The sequence below is a fragment of the Semicossyphus pulcher genome, unplaced genomic scaffold, assembly GCF_022749685.1.
Source record: "Semicossyphus pulcher isolate SPU_LCO1_2020_fin unplaced genomic scaffold, fSemPul1.0.p SCAF_1, whole genome shotgun sequence".
NCBI lineage: Eukaryota > Metazoa > Chordata > Actinopteri > Labriformes > Labridae > Semicossyphus > Semicossyphus pulcher.
The window spans coordinates 20,108,346-20,128,666 of NW_027211603.1; the positions used below are offsets into that span (position 1 = coordinate 20,108,346).

The following is a 20,321-nucleotide window of genomic DNA, read 5'->3' on the forward strand; positions in this document are numbered from 1 at the left end:
TAATTCACACTAATCAACCTAATCAAAAAAAAATTCCTTTCCTCTCTGACTATTCAGCAGCAACACTTTGAATACATAGTTGAATATTTTTATCTTTTCAGGCTTTCAGTGACTCAGACTGTCCTCTCCCTCCGCTCGCTGAAGCGCAGTGTCTGAGGAAAATGTGCTCTGGATTGTTTGGGTCAACAGCTTGAAACAGGTCAGTGCACCTGGATAACAGGGTTCATCTCTGACTGCCTGCTCTGTTCCAAAATCCTATGCAAATAAGACCTTTGTAAGCTCACGCCAGGGATGAGCTGAAATAAGAAATATCCTCCAAAGTGAGTCACTTCTGGATGTGCTGAATATCATTACATCATTATGACATTTCCCAGGAGACATTCATCTCTTTTGTGAGGTTAGCTGCCTTGAGTCTCTCTTCTTTTTTATAATAAGCTCATATATAGTCTTTAGCACTCTCTTACCTGAAAGGAAGGGGAGTGAATGTTGCCTGCTGCCTAATTGAGCAGGATTATTGACATCACCTGTCTGCTGTATGAAGAGTTTAGCCCGTGCTATGTGTTAAATGAGGCTGCGGTTATGGCTGCTGGTGGCGAGTCATCAGCCATTGAGCAGCCTGGACATCCTGCCGTCTCTCACATTACCCACCACACATCCATCATCTTCAGGATGTAATCATCCCTCTGAAAACACCACTTCTATGGACTCTCAGGGATCCGCTCCTGTGCGTTGACAAACCGGCGTGGAAATTACTGATCATTCACAGCCCTGTGATAGTCGGATACTGACAGTCCGTCCTGTTTTTTAAAGGGAAGTCTCAAAACCTCTTTTTTCTATCGCTATGCATTCTCCCCCTCAGAACATAAAACGAAGATGAGAAGCCCATTGTCTCGTAATAATTTCCCGAGGGTGAAGCACATTGAGTGCTACTGAGCTGTGTCTAATTTGTCTGGGAAGGTGTTAGAAAGGTACTCAAGAATGCTGGATGCTCATGTTTAGTGGCATGTGAAAGCTCGCAGCAGATTCGCTCGGCGGCTGCATTTCTCCACAGCTCGGCCATTGTTTATTTTACGTGTAAACAGCTAACTGCCTTTGTCTCCTGGTGCTCCACAAACACCAAAGGTAATGATACTTTTTATGCACCTGGATGGTGAATAGAAAGAGAAGATGAAGATTGTATCAGGCTGCAGGGATTCAGTCTTTCTTTAACGGAATTTAGCCCAAAAAAGTTTCACTCACAGCCACATTGAATCGCTGAATCGATATGCAATTACAAGACAAACAAGTTATTGATAAACTAAAGATTCAGGGGAGCGAGCCAACCACAACATTAAAACACACGCCAGGGATCAATATATAATTAATACAACCCCAATGTGCACACAAATTTTTATAAGTCAGACAATAACACACAAGGTTAGCTCTTTTTAAAGCTTATATCCTACTTTCCCAATTTTCTGTGCAGTACAGTTGTCTTTGTGAGAAAATTATTGAATGATTTGTAATTATTCTGCAGAGAATTTGGAGCATCAGTCTCACAATTAATTATCAAACACAGTCAATGTGCGCTGCCTCGCAGTTTGCATCCATGTTCGTGCAGAGCAGGGGAGGAGCACGAATAACCTTCACTGTTGAGTTCTCTGTTTGGAGCTGCAAGCTTCACCACATCGGGAAAAAATGATACAAGCAGCTGTTAGGGTGTAAAGATGTCAGTCAAGACAGAATTGAGGGCACACTTATCTTACATGCCATGGAAACCCCAATCAGCCTGTTATTGGTTATGCCAGTCATCGCTGGTGCATTAGCATGACAATAGCAGTAATGCAAGAAGCCGCTGGGTAACGTTTTTCATCTCTTACAGCCCCCCAAAAACTGCAGCGCAGAGTATTTCAGTGAGAAACACCCCAGAGACTCTTAACAGCACCTCCATTAAGCAGATCCCCCTCCCCTCTCTGCAGTACACTCCCAGAGCCTGGAGGCAGTTTCCCCATCAAGCGCAACACTGGCACTAATAGAGCAGCTTTGCCAGATTCACCTTATCGTACACCCGCCGCAGTTTACCTGCACAGTTGGAGACGTTAGAAATAAAAATTAAAATGAAACAGAAAATGAGGATGGGTGCAACAGGGGGGCATCCAGCCACGGTGCCCTACAGCAAGGCAATCAATATGAGTTTAACTGTTGGCAATTCTCACTTTGGTAATAGAGCTTTGGAATAATGAAATCGTATTCAAGGTGAAGCATGACCGACATAATAATCATTTTGTTGATGCAATAACCGGAGGGGGAGTGAGGGGAAAACAAGATGTGTAGATGATTATTAGAGCTGCGTTCATAACCTGCATTTTAGAAATATTATGTAGAAAGAAACTTCATTGTAAGCTTTGCGGGGGTGGTGTTTTTTAATCACACGACTCTTTCTAAAAGGACTTAATGACCCTACAATCACAATGTCAATACACATTTAAAGTTGGGAAAATCAAAATTGGCCCCGGAGGCGTTTTCACCTCACAGTAGCATTATCCAAATCCAGTAAAAGCCCTCTGTAACAAGCTTCCGAGGGTTTTTCGACCCTCCGCGGGGAGTCCAAACATGGCGCCGCATACTAGCAGAGCATTATAAAGAGACAGTGAGGGAGAGATGAGCACCAGCAGTAAATTTTCATTCGTCTGAGGCCATTGACTGTGTCACACTGAGTGAGGAGGCAGGCTTGTGAACCATGCTGCTCTGATCCATCTCAGTCAGATACAATACACTCACATCCCTAACATGGTGCTAAACAAGTGTCGATCTCGCACCCACGAAGAATCCCCTTTGATCAACACAGACGGAAAGGAAAAGTCATTGTCCTTCACTTTATCTGCAGGATTGTTTATATTCTGCAAATGCACATCAGCGTTTCATTCGTCACCCAGGATATACCACAAATATCCTTAAATTTCAGCAAAGGATCACAGCGTATTACACACTCAAACTACACACCTGGATTCCAGTTAAGCAGTAAATCCTTATTTTGCACGCTTTGACCGTGTGGCTTATATCTGACTGGGTGACATACTTAGCCGGGTTCAAAAGGTAACATGTCTGCTGGAGTTCTTCTGTTGCCAGCAAAGTTTAGGCGTCTGCTGCCGACTGACAGAAGATTCATTAAACCAGCAGAAAATATGTCAGAGGATTCAGAGATGGATTCGCTGAATAATTGACAAGGCTGCAATTTTTTACAGTTACATGCAGTTAGATCTGCAGAAAGAGCACAAGAGCAGAAGAGACGTGATTGGATCAGAGGACAGCCCGGAGGTGGTGCTCCCAAAAGGGGCGAACATTTTCTGCTGAGCAAGGTCACACTCGGCCAGCATCAAACACTGTGAGATTCCATCTATTCCCTCGCTGAGCCGGTCTGCAAATACTCTGTTTACGCTGCCGTAACAGCATTTCATGACTTCTGCAAGAGGGCGAGGAATGATACTTTAAGAGCATCAGAGAAATGCCTTGAATAAATCCATGAAAAAGTGAGCTATCTCCGCCTGAGTCTGAGCCACAGGTCTGACATATAAATCAAAAAGTGAAACATCCAAGTGATTTCAGGCCGCGGAGGCTCCCGCCTTACAAACCAGCAGGAGAGAAATCTCACGCACCTGCTGATTTCATTTATAGAGGACATTATGAGGCGCAACACATGAAAGCTTAGAGATGCGATGGAATATGATGAATCACCCCATTAAAACTGCTGCAGAGTTTGAATATAAACTTTATCAACCACACTACAGACGAAGGGCAGAGCTTTTCTGGACGCTTAATTAGGATGGTATGATCTTAGGAATGGTTAATGAAATTTCTATTTCCACACACAAATAAGATAAGTTAATGTGACATCTCAGGAATGAAAGCACAAAATGTTTCCTCCCCTGCTGGGATCAGCTAACAGGCAATCACTGTTCCACCTCTACATTGGGTGGACACCTAAAGTCTTGTTCTGAGGTAAGATTCTGAGATGTATTTTACATGTTGTACTTTTAAAGAAGTTAAGCAGTGTTGCTAAATTAATTCCTTGGCCAAATGTACCATTCTCAGCCCGAAGACACTTCCAGAGCTCACCAGACAGAGGTCAGGCTTCACTTCACTGCAATATACTGCACCTGTTTCCACCGCCGCCATCAAAGTCTGCAATAAAACAGTGAATGTACTTTTAGCTCATATCTATGCGCACCTGCATCCGGGCGGACGAGGAGACCACACACATAAATCAGATTAGTAATCTGTCCTTGTCCTCCTTCACAGCACCGGCGCCCATTAATACTTCATTTCATCTCTGCAGCGGCGAGCTTTCCTGCAACAACTAAAGGTGACAGCGGCACAGTCGCTGGCTGAGAAGCTAAAGGAGCTAGCTTTCCCATGCCTGCATTCTGACTGACAGGCATGGGAAAGCAAAAAGCAGGGCAGGCAGACTGGAGAAACGGAGAGGATTGATCCACATACAGAACCAAACACAAGGGAAGGAACCCCACCGGGCTGACATGGCTTTATTAAGGAACAGCAGGCGGAATATTACATAGTGCTCTAACCACTACTGTTACTGTTATACTGACTTCCTCTGTGTGCGTGCTTGAAGCCTGTGAGTGTCCGAAATCTCCTACGGACACCTTGAAATCAAATCAAATGCTTAAAAATCTGTTAAAGGTTTGAAAGGTTAGTGAGGGGCTTTTAATTTGTCTGCTTACTTAGACTGGACGCGGATACGCTCGATGATAAAAGCAAACATCAGGTGAGCAGCCTTGATGTTACCTGCAGCAAAATCTGGAACATACATCTTTGGAATGAAGAGTATGTGCCACATAAGGACAGATAACTGGCTACTGAGAGTTAAGACTGGTATGTTCCTTCTTTACTACATAGGCCCAGCTGACTCAATACAGATTGAAGACGCACAGATCAAATAAAAGTACAATAATTCTTCTTCTAGCCTTCATTAGTGCAGGACATTTTAAGCCAACTTCCTGTTTATCAGCACCTTCCCTCGTGTTCAGACTACTCCCTCTGCTACATTCACAGTGGGAGCTCCATGCAACCACAGTCTTCTCCCGTCTACTTGAGCAATTACATATTGATTTCCTCTCCTGAGGACCTCGGTGATACAGTTGCTGACTGACAGGAGAAGGTAACGCCGTCACAGATGTTCCATCCGCCAGTTTATAAAAACACCTGCTTGAATGACAGGAAAAGCATCTGATGCAAAGCACACATGTCTGTTTGGACGTGAAATGTCCAGCAGCTGCTTAGTAAATCACTTAAGCATGTTTCCATGGAGACCAGTGGACTGTCAATATACAGTATGTTTACCAAATAAGGTATAAGTGCTCGGGTAAATAATTGATGTGTGAGGAAAAAGCACAGTTTGAAGCTACATTTAGAGGCTTGAATCAGAAGTGCAATAAAAATATGATACATGACAAACAACCAAGACGATATAAGTCTGTGTGTGTGTGCGTGTGTGCGTGTGTGTGTGCGTGTGTGTGTGTGTGTGTGTGTGTGTGTGAGTGTGTGTGAGTGTGTGTGTGTGCCAATGAGAGAGATGTGAGCATAATGGAAGAATGAGAAGAAAAGAGAGGGAGGGAGAGGAGCTCAAATTAAGTAAAGCAGAGAGAGAGAAAGATTATTCGCGGCTACCACAAACTGATATTACGGCTACGCAGGATGAATCGTATCCATGTGGATTTACCTTGTTGTTTTTGTTCGATCAAGATGTATGTTTTACTCAGATTAATTATTGCTTAATTTGTTTGAGGTTATTTCCCTTTTAGGTTACCAACATCAGCCTCATATGCAAGAGCAACATGCAGTACATGAATCTATTTAAAGCGCGTGCTTTTATTGTGAAGCACTTTGTGACGTCTGTTCTTGATATGAGCTTTATAAGTACACTTACTTACGTAAAGCACATGCTCTGGATTTGGTATGTTTGCATAAAAACTTGTCAATTGAAACACTTTGAAACCACATGTTATTATATTATATTTCAAGTTTCCATCCATCAATTATCTATACCACTTATCCTTTTCAGGGTCCCGGGGAGCTGGCGCCTATCCCAGCTGTCATTGGGCGAGAGGCAGGGTACACCCTGGACTGATCTCAAGTCAATCACAGGGCTGACACATAGAGACAGACAACCTTTCACACTCACATTCACACCTACCTAATGAGCATGTCTTTGGACTTTAGGAGGATGGCGGAGTACCCGGAGGGAACCCACGTGTGCGAGGGGAGAACATGCAAACTCCACACAGAAAGTCCTCTTTGTCCAAACCAGGACAGGAACCAGGAACCTTCTAGCTGTGAGGCACAAGCCACTGCACCACTGTGAAACTCTATTTCGAGTTTCATCTTTAATTTCTTTGTAAGTTAGGGCTTTGCTGGGTACCTTTGGAAATGTTTTAGAACTTCAAAACATAAACAAATTTGTGCTTAAGTTGTTTTCATGATTTTTTGCACACAGAGTTGTTTCTTTTCAGCTGCTTCTTCTGACAAATTAAGAGTCCATCGGTCTGTTTCAATGAACTCAAGAAGAAACACAAAAGTTGAATGTCACATCTCCAGGTGTGACTCCTACCTCAGCCAGTATTGTTTCGTTGTGTATGATGAAGTATTTTGACATTCAGGAGCATTCTGCTCTGAGCGGTGTGACAAAGCAGTAGAGCTGAGGCAGCATAACAAGGCATTACAACTCTAGCATGTCATAATGGTTCCACATTATGGGTGTGGAGTGACAAAACTTACCAACACAGCAGTAACATAACATCTGCCTCAACATCGAAGATTGTAATAGAAATAGATTTTTCGAAGAGGACTGCAGCTTACGGGTAAGAAGATATGTATCACTAAATCTGACATAAAAAAAGGGGGGTTTGTATACCTTGTAGTTGTGTTTCTGATTTGTCTACCCTCCCCATGGCACTACCTGGTCCCGCTGTGGAATAATTCCCAGCAGCGCCTGAGAAACCCACGGGCTTAAGGAGGAAAATAAACTTGTGACATGTCTCGCACAGCATGTCACACGTCTGAGCTGTGCTGCAACTTTTGAAGGCATTAACTCCCGCCTATGGCAAACCTAAGTTGTCATCCTGTCTGAACTTTTCACGCTTTTTAGAAATAAATTCATGCATCCATATGAGTGACACAGATATGAAAAGAAAGTTGGTTTGGAATCTGCAATCTGCTAGTTGTTGTGATGATGGAAAAAATGGACCCCTACAACTTCATGAAACATTGCTGATGTACCCAACAATCCATTACATACTAACCACCTGTTTCTATATGTTCCTCACTTTCTTTCATCCTATGTAAGGTAGGAACAGTTAGTGCAAATCCACTACCTGCACCTCTCATATAATTTTGATAACTTAAGCAGAACCATATACATTTCTACATAAATTCCCCCAGCACGCATTCTGCCTGCGTAGGCTACTTAAGAGACTATTTGTATCCTGTGAGGTGCTGGATTACAGGATTTGCATTTTAAAGGGTGTCAGTGAAGGCAGCTGGAGGAAATTGTTGAATGCAATTGTAGCATTGCAATAAAAGATCTGTGATGTGAGTCAGGCTCGGTAACCTGAATGACACAGCTGCTCCTGCCAGCAACAGATCCTCTAATACCTACAACATTAGACAGGCTATTACCCTGCAGGAAGCACCGGCAATATTTATATCCGATGGTGCAGCACTGAGGATAAATCTACAGTATGTATACTACAATCCAACCCTCAAATATACCGTGTAATGTGTGAGCTTAATCAGGCCTTTTTCTCTTTGTTCTGAGGGATTCTATTTTTTTCCCAGAGCTGAAAAAAACGACAATATACTTCAGAGCATCTGAATCCATTTTGCTTGTTTTTCCCCTTAAAGCTTTTATAGATAATGCACTATAGTTAAACAGATTAATGTCCTCGCTGTGGGGTAAAATTGTTCCTATAAAGTGCAGGGAAATTGCACCGGTCAAATTTCCCCCTGCATGCCCAAAGTGCAGCGATGGCAGCATTTCAGCAGAGAAATAATAGATTTTGTTTTGATCTGTGGAGCATGGAGTTGTCTGTCCCAGGGGCCTGCCAGGGTTAAACTCTGATCTGTACACTGTGACTTGCTCAAGGCTGTGTGTGTGGGGTTATTAAAAAGAAATATTGCTTCATAAAACTCCTCTGTGCTGCAGCCATGACTCCTGTTAATGCAGACTGTTGCTGGAGTATGTCTCTGCGAGGGGAAATGGGATTTTTTTCATCTGTCCTCTGATTGCAAAGGCAATTAGCGTTAAGCATTTGAACCCCCGACCCTCAGTGTCAGATAGATTGAAAGGCACCTCGGAGACATATGTTTACTTCTAGTATTATTGCTTAGAACAATTCAACTCCCCTATACACATGGACTGGTGTAATGAAAGTAGCATGAACAGTGCCCAGTGTCAATATAAACTCAAGCATCCATCTCCACTGGTCATTTGCAATGCAATTTGCAATTTAAACAGTCTGCAGTGGCCATCTGGACATGAGAGCACCGAGAATGACCAAAGGACATTTTACCCTTGAGTTCAATTGGTGAAAAAAACAAACAAAAAAACACATTGACCTGAAGGGTTTTAAGCAAACAGTATTACCTCATCTAAGTGTACATTTTACAAAGTATAATTTATAGTTTATTCTGGAAATAATTTGGAAATACATTTACCAAGCTATTAAAGACAACTAATCCTTTCAAAGAAATAATTTTCCAGGTATTTGAATGCAACATAAAAAACACAATAGTACCTTCACCTGACGATTTAAACAGTGGTACTGGTTCACAAAGTGGTGTCAGGGACCTTCAGAGGGTCTAGCCACCTGAATAAGGACAGGATGTTAGAACAAAACTTGCAATATTTTTATATTCTTCATAAACTAGCATCACCTCACATCTAGCAGTCCATAACATATTACATTATCCAGCATACACCATCGGTTCTCACTTGTGGATTCTTGGCTGAGACAAAAAAGCTCAGCTCCTCATGCTCAGAGCTTTGCTTCTCTTTTTATTGGAGACACATTCATGCAGCTGTGACTGGTATTTCCCAGTATTCAACAGTGAGAGGAGTTTCAGAAGTCCGGTAGGTGGCAGTGAACGTCTCAGGTAGGGAGGGCAGGTTGTGGGGGGGCGTGTGTTCCTCTTGCACAAGCGCTCCCATGTTGCGTAGTCTGGAAACCTGACGTGGAGAGCAGCCGAGCGGTGAGTGACAGAGTTGCGGCGGGGCAGATCAGAAAGTGCCTGCGCTTCCCTCCTGCTCGCGAGCGGACCGACACAGTCGCACGAGACTGGCGACACGCTCAGACACCGGTCGGCTGGCCGCGGGTGACCCGAGGATCACACTTTAACGACCAGACTCGGGCTCCGCTGGCAGGAAAAGGTGGAACTAAACTACATTTGACTTGAGAGCGATGCACTGGCAGCATGGCCAAGTGGTTCAAGGAGCACCTAGGATTCAAAACTACCAAAGCACCCCCTCCGGCGCCTCCCAAACCGGACTACAGACACTGTCACACCGGTGTGCCCGGTGCGCCAGGCTTCCAGCAAGCCAGCTCCGGGGCCACCTTCCCCAGCCCCGCTCAGCCGGACATCCTCGCTGCTTACAAACTACAGAAGGAGCTGGACTTCGAGGACCCGTACACTCCAGGTGGAAATATTTCATACGGCTCGAGCTTGAACACTGTGGGGTCACCGGACATCAAGTATGTGTCCCCCAAACACCGACTTATCAAGGTGGAAACAATCGAAAAGAACAGCCCGGCTCCGGGCGGCGGTGTCACAGTCACACAAGCTGTTGCTGTAGGGAGTGTTAAATCTCCCACTTCACCTTCCTCGGAGCACGACAACAAGGAGAAGGTGGGTGAAGTTTGGTCCAGAAACTAGTCTGTGGTCAAGTATGGGGCGACAACTAACTACTTCTTAACTTGCCTGAATATCAGCTGAATATTTCTAAATAAGAACCTGAAGAAACTATTCTATTATTCTCATTAATGAAGCTTACTAAAAGCGTAGTTTTTTCAAAATAAAATCAGAGAATGACAGCTCTGTCTCATAGACTGTTGCCTTTAGTTTCTTAAATTTGAAATGAAACATGGCCTGTTTTTGAAACATTTGACCTACTCCCGTAAAGAGTGAATCGTTACAACCGGCAGAACTTGTTATCACAACTACACAACGGCTGTCCACACGCGTTGCGACATCCTCCTCTGTCTAATAACTAACCTGCACTACAGGGAGTGCTGTGGAGGGAACAGTCTATGTACAGTGTTGACACACACAGCTCAATATCTAAGCAGAAATGACTTAATAATGAAAAATGTAATATTTTTTTTGCCCATAGTGTCAGGTAAGTTGGTGTCAAGTGCTGCTCCGGCTCTGCAGCTTATTCCCAGGCTTCCATGTGATGTAGCTTTATTCACAGTGCCTGTAATTGCACTTTAATCGAATCATTTTTTAACTAGAAAGATCAATTTTGTAAATGTTCTTTTTGCAGTGATGCCATCTGCCTTGGGGGAAGAATTACTTGTAATGGTTTATGGATATATGACTCTAATTTGAGTTTTTCTTGGCACAGGTTTCTGAATCTAACAACACAAGTGTCACGCCTTTGTTGTCTATTTTATCTTTGAGCTTGTTGGCTAATGCACGGAGCTTGTCGCACACTCATCATCAGCGCTAAGTAAATGTGGAGACAGACAGGCAGAATGCACGCATGCTTTGCCTCGGAGCAGCACACTGTCATGTCAGGCTTGCCAGGAATTCATACACAGCGAGGTCATTTGGAGAAACTTGAGACGTTCGGTGTCAGAGGGGTTGAGGACATACCATAAGATGAGTGTGACCCTGCTGAGGAATGTCTCAGAGTTTGCATGTTCAGAGGAGAAAGCAAGTTCCTGTGAAAGTACACACTGCACACCACTGTTTCCTCCTCAGATCACGTCCCAGTCACAACTGTGCAGGGACATTTTTGTGGCCACCTGATTCCTTCCTCTTCCTCTTGTGTTTGTTTCGCACCTGTCTTGTGACGTATGGCAAGGCTCACAGTTGGTTTAAGTTCAGCACTTTTATTTACATTCTACTGTGTCTGCAACTTGTCACGTGAGTAGTGCGTGAGGGGCACTTTTACGCCCCAATCTTGATCACTCAAAACACAATTGTTGTATCCGTATTTCCCACATGACCTCAACAAAAAGTTGTCGGCTGCTTTTTTTTCAGCCGCTCTCATGAACTTGATATACAGGTTCAGGAATCATACCGCTATGTGTTATCAGTAAACAAGCAGGAAAGCAGAATTTACATTTTTACCCAGCCACTGCAGCTGTTCAAGCTGATTAAACAGATTATAGTTGTCTCATGTTAATTGACGCTTGTTTGGATTCTCCCCCCCACACAGGAATCCAGTTGCCTCTGCCCCTCCTCTCTCCCTCCATGTGCACATATGGCTTTAACAGGCAGGCAGATGATTGTATAGTTTGGTGTAAGTACCTCACACCTCCCCGGCTAAATGATGCTATGGATGAGCTAAATCAGTACTGACAGCTGGTGGGCTTAAGCAATATGACAGGAGAGGGGTTTAAAGGTTTCCTGTCAGGTGCTGAAGGTTAAATATAAATGGTGTAATGGTTGGGAAGGAAATGTGAGGGAAAACCGTAGGGCTGTATCCAACTAAGTTAATTCAACTGAATTGAACTTGGCTGTTTAATAGCTTTGACTATTTGTTCCTATTTTCTTTCAGATCAGCACCTCGGCAGGCTCCTGTATCAGCTCCTGTCCTTAGTTTTACCTGTAAGACGCACATGCATCAGTCTATCATGAGCATGGGCTGTTGGCAAATATTACAACATGTCCTGCCAACAACTTTATGAATGCTTCCAGTGACATCACCATATAGTCTCTTTAACCATATTAATTAATCGGATAAATGACTTTAGTCATCTGACGTCCGGAAGAAGAGAGACGAGCTAAGCTAAAGTTTACTGCAGGTCAGCCCCTGACAAAGACAGACAAAGATTTAAGGAGCGGCCGTGGCTCAGCGGTAGAGTCGGTCATCTTTTAATCAGAAGGTTGGTGGTTCGATCCCCAGCTCTCTCAGTCTACATGTCAAAGTGTCTTTGGGCAAGACAGTGAACCTTAAATTGCTCCCCTTGGCATAGCCAGCGGTGTGTGAATGTGAAGACTGATTGACAGTTGGGCACTTGACGTAGCAGCCTACATGTAAAAGCTAGACTAGAAAAGTGCTATATACAAACAGTTCATTTACAGTCCATTTAACCTGAAACTGCCTTAGTCCGGGTACATTTGTTTGGGAGCTGACTCCCAAGCTCTCTAGATGTTTGTTTCTCCCAATTATGACCTTGTGAATGATGAATACTGAAGGAATCCTCAACTAAAACAAGCTGAGAACCTACACATAAGTTAGTGGCAGCTCTGACCACTGAAGACCTTTAAAGAAACACTACATTTTAAGTTGAAAGCACTGAATCTGTTTTCTTTTTGAGAGGAGACGACCTTAAAGGAAAAACCTTGGGAACCGTGAAAGTACTTGAAAGGGTCTTCCAATAGTAGACTTTTACGGAGAAGCCCAAGAAAACTAATTATACTGCTTTTTGTACCTTTCATCCGTGTTGTCGCTCCTCTTCACGTGGTGGCGCCTGTACACTTAGAGCAAACTGGAGATCTGCTGTGCCACCTTTAGAGTTAGTTGCCATCTATCTTTTGAAAACGCTGCTTGAGAGTAGTCAGTGCTGTATAATCATAATCTGTAAGCCTTAATTTGGTTTGATAGTTTGATAGCTTGAAATTTGTTTGTTGCACTTATTACATCCTGCTGAGCTGAGTGCTTTCACTGCATGCTTTACTGAAGGTCACCTGACACCCTCAGGAGGAAAGGGAAGTATGCAACAGGAATACCTTCAAGGAAGATATTGCAGCCTCTGTTACATTTATTGTGTTTCAGTGTGTTTTTTTAGCTGTCAGAAAATTATAACATGTACACACGAAGGATTAATTAATAGATAAGTCTCCATCCTCCGCAGTAAGTACACTGTTGTTTCAGTGCTGTGAGGCTTTTTATGAGGATTACTGTTTGTCTAAAAGCTCAGGATTTTCTTCCAGCTGTGGCTGGCCATGATAATTGTTTGTAAATCCTTGTTAGAGGGACTCTCCAGGTGATTTTAAAAGTGTTGTTAATGTGGGATTGTCCCATTATAGAGACAAGACTTGTAACAGCAGTCTCTGTGGGAGGATGCGCTGTTCGCTGCTTGTTTTACACACTCTCCCTTCAGGCTATAGCGCTGAAAGGTTGAAAGTGTACGAGTTCACATTATGTGTTCTTGTTTGGTTTTATGGCTACTTTTCGCAGGGATTTATCTTCACAAACTACGAGACATCCAGAGAGTGAGTGTATTTAATGGTCACTTATGGACACGCACACACATGCACGGTCATCAATGGAGTCAGTAGCTTCACAGAAACTCTGTCTTCTTACTAACTAATGCGCAGACTAAATGCTGACTGCTGGAGACTGAGCGGAGAACACACGAGTAGCTTAACAACACTGCTTGGTCACATTGATGTTTTAATTACTTGACTCATGAATGCTAATTATATCACTGCTTTCCTAATGCCTGAAATGCCAATAGCAGCATCAAGTGAATTTTCCCCAGTCCGCTTCTATTCACCAGGAATCCAGGGTGAACAAATGCAGAAGTTATAATCAAAAACATATCCAATGCAAAATATAATCTGTGTTGTTTTTCATGACAATCATCATGGAAGAGGTGTCAATTTATTCAGAGGGTTTCTGAGACGTTTTGGAGTCGCTCTCTTCAGGTTGTTCCTTCTGGTTCTGTGTTTTTCGAAGGCATTGTGCTGTGTTTTGTTTTGAATAATGCCAAGCCCTTCACGGTAGAGTGAGTTGAGGGAGATGATCAATTATCCTCCTGCCTTACAGCTAATTAAAGGCCTCATCTCCCGGCTCATCGCACTACTCAGCACTAGTCGAACTTCTCTCAAGGACACGGGAAAGTGATGATGGGATTCACTCGGATATGTGTAAACAAAAGTGGTATAGCGCGAAGCTGACGTGCCGCCGCTTCCTTTGAAAGAGCAGCTCGCCATCATCAGTATCTGTCTGTGCACCTGGAAAGCTGCTGTTCGTATCTAACTGCGCCTCCCTTCATGGCTCGGAGACCCTTTGACTCAGTGATCCTACGAGCCAGCTCGCAATGCTATCTATAGAAACCTGCAGTTGGCTCAGGAGCCCAGACAGCCAACAGAGACATCTGGATCCACAGATTTATTCTCCTCTTATGCTCCTACATCTCCTCTATGCACCTTTCTACACGACCTCGCTCAGCATTTCAATTGATTATGCTGGAGGTGGAAAACCAGCGTTATCTCGCCAAGAAAGTTGTGTCTTTGATCCTGTATGGATGTTTGTGTGTTTGTGTGTTGGTTTGAATGATATGGCATAAAAATAGTCTACAGATTTTAGGAGGAAAGCGTGGCCTTAGCTGGAGGAAGAAGTGATCGAGCTTTGGCGCCAAAAGTGTCAATATCTCTGGATTGTATTGGGTTGAGAAAAATCTCTTAAAATAGGTCCTGCCTTTAGATTTTCTGGTATTTACTCTGGCATTTACTCGTTCCCTGCTATGTTTTTCCCTTTTCCCTTTCTGTTGTGTCTTCCCAGCTCTTCCCAGGTGATAGCACAATGAAGTGCACCTGGTCTTAAGGCTGGCCTACACTAAAAGATTTTTCAAATCTTAACCGATTTTGAAAATGTGAGAGAGCCCACACATGACAATATTTCATCATAGATTTAACAGTTTTGCTTTTATAGTGTGTGGAGAGCAACGATTACGCCAAAACAGCACACACACACACACTAACAGATTCCATTTACCAACAACCAGAGACCAGACTCTCAAAACTGGAAACACTCGCAACACTCTCGCGGTCAAACGAGACTTTGGAGTAAACAAACATTGCGGACGACGGGCAGGAAGAATTGGCGATGACTTTAAACTAAAAGTTCAGGAAGAAAAAAGAACAAACTGTGGACGAAGTGGTGGAGACGGCGTGAACCTGGGCTGGTCATGTTACTTTTTGCTCCCTGTTTGCTTTTGTTGTCATGGCTGCGGTTGTCGTGCTTCCTTTTTCAGTCAGCTTGCTTCCCTATTGGCTATTGGTTCGTTCCATGTGACGATCCACAGACTGCATCCTCGGCTGTCGGAAGGGTTAGTAATGTTAGTCTGAAGTCACATGTATTCGCCTGTCTTGGGGGTAAAGATCTGACATTGTATTTAGTAGCAAGAATGTCTCAAATTCAGTGAATGCCAGTTCATACAAAGGCAGTGAAGCTTCACTACAGACAGCCCTAGAATAGATTCCGGTTCATTCTTTTGTCCTTTGCATACTTTTGACTCCGTGTGGATTAGTAATGATCACATTGAACTTGAGACGGTGCACCGCGGTATGTGAAAGAGCTGAATTACATCCTCACCAGACACACCTGCCAAGCTTACAGTCCTCTAGCGTGGGTAGATCAGGCTTGCTTTACTGGCCCGCAGATTACAGAGCCTGCAGAGCACAGCTGAACCCGGCTCAGCGTCATTTCCCCCACAACCTGAATATCTTGGCCTTTCACCCCGGCACTCCAGACATCAGTGGAGTTTTATAAACGTATCCCACCGGCCTTTCACGCTCTCATCTGTGCCGGTGATAGGAGAAAATGTCAAGCACAAACGTCAATATCACCTGGGTCTGTGAGAGTGGTTTTCTTCAGGGAGCCAGAAAATGGATGAAACATCAGAGCCTATCATGTTTTGTTATAGCGCCCTTTTTAAGTGCAGTTCTCTGCCTTTTGGATCAGGCGGCGGCTGAGGATGATCGCAGGCCTGACTGTAGAGCAGAGCCGTGCTGGATGTGCCCTTGTTGCTCCTTTGTGACGGGCTTCTGTATTTGGTGTGTTAAGTGTTGGACAAGTGCTTCTTTTATAAGACTATTTTACAAGCCTGGCACTCAGAGGAGAATTTAAAAGTAACGATGTAAGTCCTTCTCTGCTGTTGTGATAATGTGATACCCAGGTTGAAATATTTAACAGGCTGGTGTGAAGCTGTGTCATTCATTTCTTGGATTTTGCAGCTGTTGTTTTTCTTAATCATGCTCAGTGCTGATGATGAACTTGTTACCGTCAGTGGTGGGCAGATTGTGAATCACATCTTTTTGCAAGTGGGTAATTGTTTGGATAATTCCGATAAATTGTGTTAAATGAAGACAGTGTTTTGTTATGTTTACTCTGACTCATACAGTCTAGCCTGTGATATTGTTGGCATGAAGGGCCAGGAATGATTGTGAAATTCTTGTTTCCTCTTCATCCCACTGTTCTCTGAGGTGTCAAAGAATGTCATGAATTTCCTGAACTATTTTAAGCACCTAAAGTATTTTCTAAAAGTCACCCTGAGCTAATTCAAGACAGGGAGATATTCAGTTTGAATGACCCGCTGCTCAAAGTAAAACAAAATATTGTTTTTGCCAATTCTATTTCATACTCGCTGTTTTCGTATGCTTTCCTGACAAAAGAGCACGACAACAGATTCCTGTGACCTGAATAAGAATCCTGGAAGGGCACTTTGACAGGAAGGAAGGAGCACAGAGCCAAACAGCGTACGTGTTTAAGCTCCGCCTCCCTGGGGCAGGATGAAGTCATCCTGAAGTGAAAGATACACTGGAAGCCATAATGTCATTGTAATTCAATTGAGTAGCAATGGTTCGGCTTTTCATCAAGATCATTTCGCTGATATCAACATCCTATAACGTTTACGTTATGGTTCTTTAATTGAGAATGATCTCCAACCATCCCACCACATGTGTCTTAAAGTTATAGGCCTTTGAAACGACGGCCAAAAGCCGCTGTTTGCTTATTTTCTTCTTCGTCTCCATCTGGTAACTTTCTTCCCAGTCTAAGGGGTCCCGACGGAGTCTGTTGTGTTTGTTGCTTGATTTGCTTTTTCTTAAGCTGCACCGGAACATCAGTCACATGATTCCACCAGGTCACAATTATCCTGCAGACCAGTGCTGCAACTCCGGCCGCTTGGGAGCCGTACACACATGGCTCTGTTTTGTTTAATGACAGTGTGTGTGGAACCGAATCTAGGAGCGGGGAGTCCTGGTGGGCAGGCACGTCGTCACACACCGATTTAAAAGGAAAACAAATTGAGCCTTAAGCTTGCATGCCATCTGAGGCACAAAGACAGAATCTGCATGAAACATTGATTTTCTTGCACTGTTTTAAAAAGTCAGTAGCTCTGCCCTCCCTTAGTCAAAACTATGGAAATTTCATCTGTAACCAAATAGTTATTTTTGCATCAAAATGCAGTCGACTGTGGAGATCATAGAGATGTGATTTGCCTTTGTATCTCCTGCGTGTGAGCGCAGGCTGTTGTTTTTGTGTCACACTGCAGGAGGCAGCCAGACTTCCGTCTTGCAAGCGGAGCTGCCCTGTGATCTGAGTGCCCACCAGGAAGCTCAACACTTCCATTTCTTCCTGGTGGGATTCCAGGCTCATTTCTTTAAATTCTGTGAATGAGACATGAGTCTGCCACAGCAGCTTTGAGTCACTTAAGGCTGCTGAGATCTGCCGTCACATTTCCACTGTTTTTATCTCTAAGTTAAATTTAGCTGCTATTGTGATCGGAATGCCATTAGAGAAAAAGAGCCACTATCTGCAGTTGTTTGGTGGAAAAAATAAGGAACGGCTTGGTTGCTCCAGGATTAAGGAAGTGCTCCCTTCCTGACAGGAAGTGTTTACAACTTGGTGACATTCCCTTTTTAACTTGACAAGTCTGTGCTCGCCCCTCTGCGTAGGCTGGGGGATTCTGGCTTGCTGCTTACTTGCTAAAATAAAACCAGGGTTAATGTCCTCGGCTGTTTCGACATCAGCAATCTAGATGTCGGAAATAGTGTCAAATTGTGACAGAACATGGCTGCTGCGTACACTAAGGGCTCTCAGACGGGTGATTGTCCCTCACGCCTGCTAATGTAACCTTGTGCTAAGAGAGGTGGGAAACCACGCAGCAGTGGCCGCAGTTCAGGACTCCACCCTGCGCTCACTCTATTGTCAGTGTGGGCGACGTGCTTGGACATCAGTGCACCGTCACCACTCAGAGGCTATCTGAGGCCACAGAGCTCCCAGCTCCAATCGAGTCGTCCTCTCATCGAAATGTGTAGCTTTGTTTACAGCCCGACTGTGGCTTGTTTTTCTCCCTGCTCTGTAAATCACTCTCCCCAAATCAAAGCCTCCGTCCCAGTGGATCCCCGCATGTTGATCATGAAGCCCTACTTTCCTAATTGTGTCAGTTCTCATCTTATAGGCACCATAATAAACAATATTGTTGTTGCCTATGTGTTGGTTTTGCAGCGTCACATGGGAGTGAATTGGATGTGTACAGTGTGTGTGAGCGTACGTGTGTGTTTGATGGGCAAACAACTTTATTATCCTCATTTCAGCCTCATTCTCAACAAATTGGTGTTTCCATAATAACTGCAGTGATGAGGGAAATTGGTGTAGTCCATTCTGAAGACAAACTGCTCATTCACGTTGGCTTGGGATTATCATTTTGCATAAAATTCCAACATTCCATTGTAGCACCTGAATTATTATCAACTCTTGTGCCGCTCCACTATGTAGCAGAAACACTGCCAATAAATCTATCACGGAGGGAAGGGGGCAGAGGAAGGAAATTGGATTTTGTCAAGCGTGTCGTCAAGTGCTTAATCTTGAATATCTGTCGCATATTAAGAGCACCTTCGTAGGGTGCAACCCACGGCCTCCTCCCCTTTCTCCTCTGGAGGTCTTAAGTGCCTGTGTGGAGTGTGTTTCAATGAAGGAGGTCCTTGGGGACGAGTTGGGGTGCTTTTTGTGCTTCGCCGCCCTGGGTGCTGAAGGGAAATGCAGTCATTCATCAGAAGACGAGGGCAGATGGAGTGGGGATTTATTGAAAAGCGAGGTTACACATTTAGCTACTGGAAAGTGCAGTGTAGCAGATTTGTTTGTTTGATTCCAGTGTCACTGTTGTTTAAACACATCTGTTTACTTGATAGCTTTTATAGTAATTCAAACCTTCAGTTGTGACCTATTAGTCTTTAAAATACACACAGTGTTTGTCATTCACAGTTTTTTACAGCCAGGAAACATTTTCAGTGACCAAAATTGACTATAAATGTAATTATTACAATGATTCTTTCATATTGTTTTCCAGGTAGGCTCTGGAGTGGGATGTTAAATACAGTACAGTGTAATGTTTACTTAGTGTCTGAGGAATAAAAGCAGGCCTTCTACGATGCTACAGTCTACTCTTTATGGCTTTTAAAGGTGCTTTGGGGCAAATAATAGTCCAAACAAGGCCTCTGCACTAATAACACAAGGGGCAAAATATGTGATGTTGGTAATTTAGTGCATCCAGTTGGTGATAATGCTGCTCAGGGATATTGAGGATATAGAGTTGTAGAAGAAGGTGGCATGCACGGCGTAAGCTACAATATAAGATGTGTTGTTTTTCACTACATGGCTTCTGTGAGCTTTTCTGTCTCAGCCATCTTGCCACCAAATTCGACACCAATAAATCTGAGTTTAGCCGACAGCTACCTGGGGCTTCATCTTATTGGCTTAGGTGTGTGTGTTCACATGCTGACGGTTAATGCGCGGCACCTTTACACAAGGAAAATGTACTTATCCTTTTGCAATCCAAACTGTTTGTTTGTGATGCATTCATTGCGCATTTTCATATTGCAATCATGATGATAATGTTATTAATTGTGCAGCCCTAAATGCAGGAAGTTTAAAAAACATCTTAAGGGCTTTAAAGGCAAACTAAGTAGACCTGAAATATATAATATATAATATGACGTAAATAGCGTTTACAGCTGCATACAGTCTCCTCAGTTGACTTGTAACTGTCACCACTATGTGACAGATGATTCAATCATGTAGGTGTTAACTCACACTGACGTGAAAACTTCCTGGTTATTGGAAGTGACAGAGAGTTGATGCTGCAAGTTACTAGAAGTTTCAGAGCACGAAAGACAACTGTCACGAGAGAGAGCGAGTTAAACTGACAGAGGATGATCCTATTTTTAACAGCTTGCAGGTCTTAGACGTCTTAGTTTTTTCTGTGAAACTTCCAGGAGCTCTTCGTGATGAGTTCTACTTTTTACAGACTGAATGTCTTCAAAAAATCTGATTTGAATGAGCACTGGAAATTAACTCTAAACATCCTACT

General features: G+C 43.5%; 1 protein-coding gene across 2 annotated transcripts in view; it reads left to right on the forward strand.

Moving 5' to 3' along the window:
- Positions 1-9,277: 9,277 nt before the first annotated feature.
- The window catches only part of LOC138588172 (SH2 domain-containing adapter protein F-like), a 97,013-nt gene continuing 85,969 nt past the window's right edge, over positions 9,278-20,321 (forward strand). For both annotated transcript variants that reach the window (XM_069658082.1, XM_069658092.1), the window contains exon 1: positions 9,278-9,897. In XM_069658082.1, the coding sequence (XP_069514183.1) occupies positions 9,466-9,897 (432 nt within the window). In that variant the 5' untranslated portion in view covers positions 9,278-9,465. The remainder of the gene's footprint in view (positions 9,898-20,321) is intronic.